Source organism: Anastrepha ludens, chromosome 2 (genome assembly GCF_028408465.1).
Source record: "Anastrepha ludens isolate Willacy chromosome 2, idAnaLude1.1, whole genome shotgun sequence".
NCBI lineage: Eukaryota > Metazoa > Arthropoda > Insecta > Diptera > Tephritidae > Anastrepha > Anastrepha ludens.
This window is the reverse complement of record NC_071498.1, coordinates 48747156-48757840: the sequence shown is the minus strand read 5'-3', so window position 1 is coordinate 48757840 and position 10685 is coordinate 48747156. Positions and strand designations below refer to the sequence as shown.

Here is a 10685-nt window from a genome sequence, read left to right as displayed (position 1 = left end):
ATTCACAGTAACTGCCTGACCGGTCTCATTTTGAAAAAAATACAGCCCAATGATGCCGCCGGCCCATAAACTGCACCAAACAGTCACTCTATGTGGGTGCATTGGTTTTCCGGCAATTCAGCTTATTGACGAATCCACTGAGGTGAAAATGTGCCTCATCACTGAAGATGAAGTGCACGATATGCATTTTGATTTGAACTCCCGTTTTCATAGTAAGCCTGAATAACTTTAATGCGTTGCTCGATTGTGTATCTTTCCATGGTTCAAATTGAGCTAATCTGAAATTGAAAAATTTGAAATGAAATGTGGAAAAGAACTTGGCGTTTAGGTGTGGTTTGCATTCAACATCGGCCCTCAAAATTTTACCACCCTTTATTTGGGCCCAGAAAGTTTGGCTTGGCTGCAGTCTTTAACCTGTTTTGTGGTTAGCGTATTTTAGCAAGTTTGAAGTAGAAGTATTGTGAGTGAAGTGAATCTAGCCATGTTTCTGTCCATATCCCGACTGGTTAAGTTTTCCACGAGCTTCTTCAAAGTTTCATGCTTTTATGACTGCGGTAATATCGTCCGCGTAACCGATTAGAGAGGTACTATCGTGTATTTCTTCTTTGAATATCTTGTCATAGCTACTGTTCCAGAAGTCGAGGCCGGGAATTGATTCTTGTACCGCTCTAGATGTGACGTCTATACAACGATAACGAGTTTGTGGGTACTCCCCATTATGCGTTGCAGATATGCCGGAATTTTGAACCTTTGCTCTAAGCCGGCTAATATATCCGCTTGTCTTACACTATTGAAAACGTTCCTTATATCTACGGTCGCAAGGAGGACTAACCTATTGGATTGAATAGTGCCCAGTTCCGCTGCTCCTGCGCTGTTTCAGACAGTTTCGATTGCCCCTATTGTAGCTGCGCTGTCTTGCTAATAGTTCTCCGGTGTTATTTATGGCGACGGTCAGCCCAGGCTTAATCAGTCTTTCAAGTAGCTTCTCTGCTGTGCCGAGCATACATACTGGGTTGCCCATATTAGACGGACCTATGAGTTTTTTTTTTTAAATCAAAGAAAACCACAATTCTTTTGAAGTTGACGATAATAATCATTTTACTTGGTTCAAGTAGATTTGTTGACATCACTTTTTGAATATGATATCTCTCAAATGGTCACCTTCAGCCTGTACGGCGTATTGTGCCCGTTCTGCAGCATTTTCCATAGTTTTAGCTAACATTTCGGCTGGAATAGCGGCTATTTCCTCACGGATGTTGTTCTTGAGCTCTTCTATGGTCTTTGGCTTATTAATATAAACCTTTGATTTTAAATATCCCCACAAGAAGAAGTCAGATGGCGTTAAATCGGGGGAACACGGTGCCCAGGCAAAATCGCCATTTTTCGACATCAAACGACGAGGAAAACAATTTCTTCAAAAAATCGATTGTGGTGCGAGCTTTTTGTGGTGGAGCGCTGTCTTGTTGAAACCAGAACTGCCTCATGCGCTTTCGACGAGTAATTGACATCACAAAAGTGGTTATCATATCGCGATAATGCTCCAGCTTGACCATCTTCATTTTCGACCAAACAGTGACTTTTTCGTCGTAAAGAGGTACCTCTCGAATTTCAGGAGGATTTTCAGTGGCGTAAATATGGCAATTTTGCTTGTTTACCGTCCCATTCAATAAGAAATGAACCTCATCGGAGATGATAATTTTGTTCTTCTTCTTTTGACTTCTTTTGTTGAATGTAAATTTCAACAATTTGGGAGCGCTCGCGTGGCGTGTACTGTTCCATGGTAAAAATCTACTTGGACTGACGCTTCCAACGCGGTATGTCATTAACCGATCTTACGTCTCTGTCAAAAGATACAGGGTTGCCAGATGGGTCCGTCGAATATGGGCAATCCTGTAATGGTCGATATGCTGACGAGAGATGGGGGTTGCCTTTCCCCTTGTTTATTAGCAGGAGCTGCTGCTCTTTCCAGATTTCTGGTAAAACTCCATCGCTTAGACAGGCCTTGTACATGTCTAAAAAGACGTGTGCCCCATTTATGCTATCTCCTTGAGGATTTCTGCGGGTACTTCATCCGGTCCTGGCGCGTTATTGTTTTTGAGTTTGCTCGCAGGTGGTTGGAGTTTCTCATTGGTGAATAGTGAAGGCTCTTTTGTCACATTTTTATGATACTCAATGCTTTCTATATTGTCTTGACTAGGAATTATGATGTAATTCATCGCGCTTAGGTAGGTAGTTATCCTGGCTCCCAGTTTCTTCAAAATAAAAAAAATCTTTAATACATAATAAAAAATATGCTTACAAATAAATGAAGTGAATAAAATTATTAAACATAAAAATTACAAAAAAAATGTATTAATCTTTAAAAAATTAATGACTGAAATTAAAATATTTTTATTATTAGGTGGAAAAAACATTTTTGAGTAATCGGCTTCATTTTATAGGAATTCATTTTAAATTTAAACTTTGAACTAATAGTCTTGTGTACAGTATAATAATTTAAAAGCCTCAAAAATAACTAATAACTAAAGTTAACATATTAACAAAAAAAAAAAAAAAAATAAAAACATTAATAATCTTAAACAAAATACTTTAATAATTAATAATCAGAATCAATTTACTTAAAAGCATTCAAAATATACACAAAAAGTTACAGTGTAAGAATACTAATTCCAGTAAGAATTATTTGAATGTTTATTTCTTCAAAGGATTTTATTAAAATAACTAGCTAAATGGTTAATAATAAATCAACTGTATGCAGTTTCTAGAAGGGCTAAGTGTTAGTAAAATAATATATAAAAAATAATGTATGTATAAAAAAAAAACGCAAGCACATGCAAATTTATTCGTACGCAGAAAACTTCTCTGCATTTGAAAAACTAGTTGGACCATTACAAAAAAGTAATAAACTAGCAATTGAAATATTTGTGAATAAAAGGTATTAAAAATATTTCAAAGTATTTGCCCGCCACTGAGAACAATGGAGCTGCGATCCATCATTCGACTTCTGCTTATAGCTTTGCTCAGTTTAACCGGCTTGCAGCGGATGCAGTGTGCCAAAATCTTGGCAATTTTTCCCTTCCCAGGACCTTCTCAATACATTTGCGTGCAGGCGTATTTAAAAGCTTTAGCGTCGCGTGGGCATCAAGTCACCTCTATTTCAGCTTTTCCGCAGAAAGAGCCGCTACCAAATTTTCGTGATATATCCATAGAGGAGGTGCTGAGTGGTTATGAAGGTACAAGACTTTGTTATTTTCGTAGAGCATGCAATCAGCCTTTTCTTATACTACCTCACTCTTCTATTCCTTTTCAACAGAAACCATAGTGAATGTAATCGAAGAGGAGCGTAATAAATGGCAAGAATTAAATCTTTACTATGATTTCTTTACCGGTGGCACTTTATCCGTGCTGAAAAGTACGCGCGTTCAAGAGTTGCTGCGTTCTGATGAACATTTTGATCTCATCATAGTGGAGGCGTTACAAATGGATGCGATCTATACATTAGCTCATCACTACAAAGCACCAATCATTGGCATATCTACTTATGGCACAGATCCAACAATCGATGAGCTGGTGGGCAATACCTCTCCCATTTCTTATGTGCCTTTGCCACTATCTGAACTCAGCGATCGCATGCACTTTTGGCAACGTTTGCAGAATTTATGGCATCACTTTTTGCATCAACTACACATGCACCTGTTCTACCTACCCAACCAGTTGACAATCTATAAACAATATTTCCCCAATGGCACGGCTGATATTTTTGCTGTGCGTAAGAATTTCTCATTGATTCTCTTGAATCAGCATTTCTCCATTAGTTTTCCGCGTCCTTATGTGCCGAATGCCATCGAAGTTGCTGGCATGCATATTAGTCATCAACCAAAGAAACTACCTGCCGATATGGATAATTTTATAAGAGCCTCGAAAGAGGGCGCAATCTATTTCTCTTTGGGTTCGAATGTAAAGAGTAAGAATTTGTCGAAAGAAAAGCTTGCAATTCTAATGCGCGTTTTCGCTTCACTGCCTTACAACATACTATGGAAATTCGAAGCTATTGAGTTGCCGGATAAGCCGAAGAATGTCTACATTAACCAATGGTTTCCACAATCGGACATTCTGGCACATCCCAATGTAAAACTCTTCATTTCACATGCCGGTCTACTGAGCACAACTGAGGCGATTCATCACGCCAAACCCTTGGTTGGCATGCCTGTTTTCTTCGACCAGTTTCTCAATATCGAGCGCATTAAGCGAGCAGGTATTGGCGTATCTGTGAATTATAGATCTTTCACATATGATGAGTTGCGTAGCGCTATACTGGAAGCGTTGGAAAATCCGAAATATGCACAGAAAATGCAGCAGATGTCGCGGCGCTATCACGATCAACCGATGAAGCCACTGGACAAGGCAATTTACTGGACGGAGTATGTGTTGCGGCATCAGGGGGCGCCTCACATGCGTGTAGCCGCACAAGAATTGAATTTTATTCAGTATCATAGCTTGGATACGCTAGCTGTGCTGGTTGGCGGCGCATTTGGGGGCTTAGTGCTGCTAGGGTGGGCGATTTATCGATGTATGAGCGAATTGCTTTTGAGTTATGGCAGCGAGAAGAAGCAAAAGCGAAATTGATAACAAATTGTAGTAGTATAAAACGAAATATAATGTTTTTAAATTGTTATCTGTGTATGTTTATTTCCATTTTACAGCGTGCGACAATCAATTTTACACACAAAAAAATTTATATACTCGACAGCGAGGGAGATTTGAAAAGTACGTGCAAAGTCAGAGAGATGGTCCTACTAACCCGTAACGGGTGGTGTTTAGTTAGTAGCACCTCTTGGACCACACACACCAAGTTTCAGCCAGATCGTTTTGTTTGACACTCGTTTGAATCGAAAAAGTCGAGCTCCTTTTCCATCACGACAACGCACCAGCTCACGTCGCAGCAGTTGTGGTCGCAAAGCAAAATCAATGGAAATATACTTTCAACTCATTTCACATCCCTCTTATTCGCCAGACCTGGTTTCCTCGAATCCCTCGGACTACTATTTGTTCTCCAATTTGAAGAAATGGCTGGCGGGAAAAGGATTTTATTCAAACGAGGAGGAGGATTATAGGCACGAATGGCTATTTTTCAGACTTGGACAAATCCTATTATTCGGATGGGATTAACCAACTAGACCAGCGTTGAACGAAGTGTATAAGTCTAAAAGGAGACTATGTCGAAAAATAAAAAAGGTTTGCGCCAAACAATTAAGTAGCTTTTATTTTTGCACGGACTTTTCAAACGACTCTCGCATATACGAAACGACATTTTGCTACTATAAGATGCAAAAGTTGATCGAAATTATTTGAAAAAATCCGTAGTAATCTATATATTGCATATAAAAGTCGATAATGAAACTTAAAAACGCATATTTTTGCGGCATATTTTAATTCAATTTTTCTTGCCCCTGCCGGTCATTTCAGACTGCGTAGTCTACTTCCAGAGAGATGACATGAAATATTGGGTATGGGAATAAGTTTCCGCCCTGTTGATACTATTTTTGTGTTCGCTCTAGTGATATACTGTGGATTTGAAGGTGTATATGTGAGGTCTCGATCGCAGTAGTTGACTTAGGTTTGAAGCGTAAAGATCCTGTTTTACCTGACGTCAAAAATGTCTATGTTCGTCCCCAAAAAAAAAGCATTTGCGGGAAGTTATGCTTCATTAATACCTTTTTAAGAAAAGTGCAGATGAAACGTGTCGTATATTGATCAATATTTACATATTTACGGCAATCGCGCTCCATCAAATAAAACTTGTAAACAGTGGTTTCGATGCTCCCAAAGTGGCAATTTCCACGTGAGTGATGAAGATCGCGAATGGGACCCGAAAAAATTCGAAGATACTCAACTAACCCTTGATGATATGTCTAAAGAGTTGGATGTTGACAGATCAATCAACGGTAAACGTTTGCACGCGATCGAATGAAAGCAGGTAACTGGGTACCAAATCAATTGAAGGAGAGGGATATCGAGAGACGTTTGGTGACGGGTGAGATGCTTCTTGAACGGCAGAAAAGAAAAGGTATTCTGCATCGCATCGTCACTGGTGATGAAAAATGGATCTATTATGATAACCCTAAGCGTAGAAAAAGTTGGAGCCTGCCAAGTGAATCACAGGTCCATCGACAGCGAAAAAAAATTTTCATGCTTCAATGGTTATGCTGTGCAACTAGTGTGATCAGAAGGGTGTCATCTAACCATCACTGCCGATCGTTACCGACTGCAGCTAATGCGTTTCAATCGAGCTCCCAAAGAAAAGCGGCTGGAATAGGACGGTAGGTATGACAAATTGATTTTGCAGCATGACAACGCCAGGCCATACGTTGCTAAATCGGTCCAGAAATATTTAGAGGGACTTAATTGGGAAATCTGGCCCCTCCCGCCGTATTCCCCAGACAATGCACCTTTGGATTACCATCTGCTCCGATAAATGCTGTCAGCCCTTATTGGAGAGCGGTTCACTTCTTGCGAGATCATCGCAAACTGGCTCAATGAATGGATCAAGTCAAAATAACTCGAATTCTTCGTCAGAGGAATCCGTATGCTGCCTGCATGATAGAGTAGAGTTGTAACTTCAAATGGCATATATTTCACATAATTCGTTTCTTACACGAAGATTTGTAGTCAAAAAATCAGTCACAAGTGTGGATCGATGAAATTGTGCATAATCATGCAATAAACGCCAGCTTCCTTCACGGTATTCAGGGGGAATTCGACGTTGCAACAAACGCCTCAAAACGCCAAAATAGAAAATTGCGTTGACGGTTTGGCCCGTTGGCACGAACTCCTTGTGGACTATTCCCTTGGAATCGTAAAAGCAAGTGAGCATCGACTTGATTTTTGACTTATCCAAACGCGACTTTTTGGGTGGTGGCTCGTCTGGGGCCTTCCATTCGGCCCTTTGACGCTTAGTTTCAGGTTCATGTTGGAAACACCACGTTTCCCCACCAGTTACAATGCTGAAATCAAGTTCTCGTCTTTTCTTGCCTCTTTAACGAGGTCTTTCGAATGTTGAATTCCAAGCAATTTTTGGTCCTCAGTTAACTTGTGCCGAGTGATACGTGCACTGACTTTTCGTAAGCCCAAATGATTAGTTAGTAGCGATAAATCGATGTTTTGGAGATATTTAACTCAGATTCCATGAACTTGAATGATGATTTCGGTTAATTTCTGATAAATATACGAACAATTTCGATGTAGTATTCGGTGATTACTGATTTTGGGCGGCCCGTATGTGCATTGTCCTCACAACCGTCTCTGAAACATGTAAACCATTCATGAACTCTGGCAGGAGATAGACAACCATCGCCATAAACTTTTTTCATCAATTCAAATGTTTCGGTAAACGTTTTACCGATTTTAAAACAAAATTTTATATTAGCTCTTTGTTCGAAACTTATTTTTGTACCGATGACACTTTAGACGCAATAACTTCGCTCCCACCGAACCGAATGTCACCAAGCTTTCAATGGAAGTCAGCTAGGGATGTGACTTCTAACTCATTTAAAAGATGGCGCTATCGAAAACATTTTTATTACATAAGTCTTGTTTATTTTGCACTTCACCTTGTATTTATTTTGCTCTTTTTCAGCTAAGACAGAAAGGACAAACTACAACTTAGCTCAAGAACTCAGATATCGTCGCTGAATGAGGACATCACACCGATTTAAATGTGCATTTGATTCGGGCATGCAATTGTTTCCGGGCCCGGATCGAGAAGGCTTTTGCAGCTAGTTGAAATTTATTGAATGATTTTATAGATAAGTTAATGTTGTGTGAAAATAGTGAAGTTTCCTTAAATTTTACTCAAAACAAAAGTTAATTAGCTTTACTCTCAAGTTGTCCTCAAATACCTCGAAAAGGTCGAGCCAAGGAGCAACAGAATATTTGGTGGCTCCTAAACCACTCAGGCTAAAAAGCCCACCTCAATTACCTTACGCGTGCTGTATACGAGTTTGTATTAAAAAAATGTCAATTTTGTATGCCCGAGTAATCTTTCGTTTGTAATACATAACTAGAAAATAATTAAAAATTAGGTAGCCAGGTTTGAAATCCATTGTGCCCCGGTGCGTTTTATATCAGTACTTTATTTTACAAGCTCAGAAGTGATTCTAAATAAGACCCTTGAGGAGGTATAAGTCAACACTTCAATATGCCTTTTTATCTTCGGTAAACCACACTTTTTCCCCAATTTTTCTGTGGTAAAATTTTACTAAATTTTTGGTATGCAGTTGCACGTACGTATTATTAAATTTTTGTATAGTAAAGTGTCAGTTTGAAGTTGTTACACAATTCTGTTGATTACTCATAATTTAATTCTACAAATTCTTAGTAAAATTTTTTATTAATTGAAAAATTATTCTAATTTTCGTATACAGTGGAAATTTGGATTTACATGGTTTTTGTTGGAGAACGAGCTATGCTTTTATAAAAAAATAATAAGCACTCCAAAAAAAAGAAAAATAGCCAAAACTGCTCAGAATGTTCAGGTGCCATCGTTTGTCGTTTTTCTGTTAAAATCATAATGTCTAAAATTGTTGTACTCTGCCATTAAATATGCTAAGGTTCCAAAGTGTGCTAAAGTGAGATAAGAATCTCGAAGAAATTGACTTGCATGCCAACCTGGTTTGTGTGACAATTATCGCAAGTGAGAAACAGAAGAAGACATTCTGAAGCTTGATGAAAAGTGGAATGCCTGAGTAGACACATATGTGTGTATATAATATAGGTATATTTATCATGCACTTAAAAAGTAACGAGATTTTTCAATTTAACGAATAGGGTTTGTCAGTTATTGTCAAAACTATTTTTTTCTTTTTTCTTTTGAGAGCAGTTAGTCTGATAGTAAGCCCCAAATAGTTTTGTATGCCGGTTATTATTCTTACACAGTCCGGTTCACTTGATTGGAGGTAATAATTTTTATGGAATAAAATGGTAATTAAAACAACCGTATTTGATTTAGTAACACAAAGGATTCATATAATTCAAGTGAAGACTGTACTTTGCTCGAAAATAAACATGCAATAAGTATTTATTTCGCAACAGTAAAACTTCAGCAGTAGTAGCGTGCTTGTTTTACTGGTTCACTGGAATAGAGACACACCAAATAAGAAAAAATAATAATAGATATAGGATTTTTTTTATATTTATTTTATTTATTTATTTATTGAAAAGAGTAATAATTATAAATAATTATTCCTTTGCTAAGGCCTTCGGCCATTGTTTTAAATGGTTAATAATATATTGTAGATAAAGAAGAAAAAAGGAAATAATTTTATTATACTAAGTTTACTAGATGCTAGCTGCAAGATTATAATATATTATACCTATACTGGAGAAAAGATGAAAATAGTAAAATCGAGGGAATGTAGAAGTAACCACTACTATGTATAATATACCAGCCTATGAAGTTAAATTTTTAACTTACAGCAAGAAATGAAGCCTATGAAGTTAAATTTTTAACTTACAGCAAGAAATGAATTGGTCTATGATACTAATATTATAGTCCGTTGTCTGCTTCAGAAGTTCAGATGGTTTAATATTTTTAAACACCGATGATCCAATATTTTGGATTCCCGAACATATATCCATGAAGTGAGATACGGTGAACTCGCTGAATTCACGGAACGGGCACGGGGGTTTCGGCAAAACATTTGGCAAATACGAGTGGACTGAAATTGTATGGCCAATTCTCAGACGAACAACGGTCTTAACATTTCGGCATAGTGAATTTGACGGGTATTGGTTTTTCGATCTCGAGAGATTCAAAGATTTGCAGTGATGTTGGTACTGATTCCATTTGTTCAGGGAACTTTCATAATTGGGACGCCTTACCAGTTTTTTTATATCTTCTGGAAGAGTGTATTCGAACATGTATAATAGCTCTTTGGTTGCCGCCTTAGCTCTACTATCGGCCTGTTCGTTACCTTTGATGCCACTGTGACCCGGGACCCACATAAGTTTGATTGAACCTTTTTTTTTGTGTGAGCATGTTGCTCATGTTTGAGATTACTGGAGGGTTGTTAGCTGGGTTCAGAATAGCCTCGATTTTTGATTTGCTGTCGCTGCATATTATATATTGGTGGGTTTTTGAAACGCAAAGTGTACCGCCTCAAGTAACGCAGCAGCTTGGGCTGTGAAAATTGAGCAGTAACTTGGCAAAACTCCAACGGTTATAGTGGTATCTATTTCGTTTGTTACGGCAAATGAAGTACAGGTATCGGTTTTAGATCCGTCAGTAAATAACAGGTCCCAGGCTGATTTCAAAGGAAAACCGGTTTCAAGATATAATTCCTTGAATTCATCGGGGCCAGTAGTATTTTTTTATGATGCAGTAAATTATTTATGGCTAAATAGCTTGGTACGACCCATTCTGGTTGAGACGGTTTTTCTACGAGAATAGGTGATATAAGTACAATATGTTCAGTTCTTTGGCTTGATTTAGAATTTCTGAAATCGTTGATTTTCGGCCATTTTTACTTGTCTTGTATTGACATGAAGAAACGCATTCAAACAAAAGCTTTTTTCTGCAATATGAAACTCTAGGGATACACATCAGCGTGTTATTTGATACCCTTTCCACAAGGGTAGTTAGACCAGCTTCCGCTGAGATGGCGTAAATAAGAGAAGTAGGAAAGGCT

At 38.2% G+C, this 10685-nt stretch overlaps 1 protein-coding gene across 1 annotated transcript; it reads left to right on the top strand.

Annotated features, from left to right (window-relative positions):
- The first annotated feature begins 2688 nt into the window (after positions 1–2688).
- LOC128870481 (UDP-glucosyltransferase 2-like) lies at positions 2689–4751 on the top strand. The gene is made up of 2 exons (XM_054113165.1): positions 2689–3233; positions 3314–4751. Exons 1-2 carry the CDS (start codon positions 2978–2980, stop codon positions 4624–4626), a joined length of 1569 nt encoding a protein of 522 aa, XP_053969140.1. The 5' UTR covers positions 2689–2977; the 3' UTR covers positions 4627–4751.
- The last annotated feature ends 5934 nt before the right edge of the window (positions 4752–10685 follow it).

Excerpts from the sequence above, each read along its gene's own strand:
- LOC128870481 (XM_054113165.1), top strand. The coding sequence starts at position 2,978 with ATGGAGCTGCGATCCATCATTCGACTTCTGCTTATAGCTTTGCTCAGT. Across the intron at positions 3,234-3,313 it reads GGTGCTGAGTGGTTATGAAG|AAACCATAGTGAATGTAATC; the intron begins GTACAAGACTTT and ends CCTTTTCAACAG.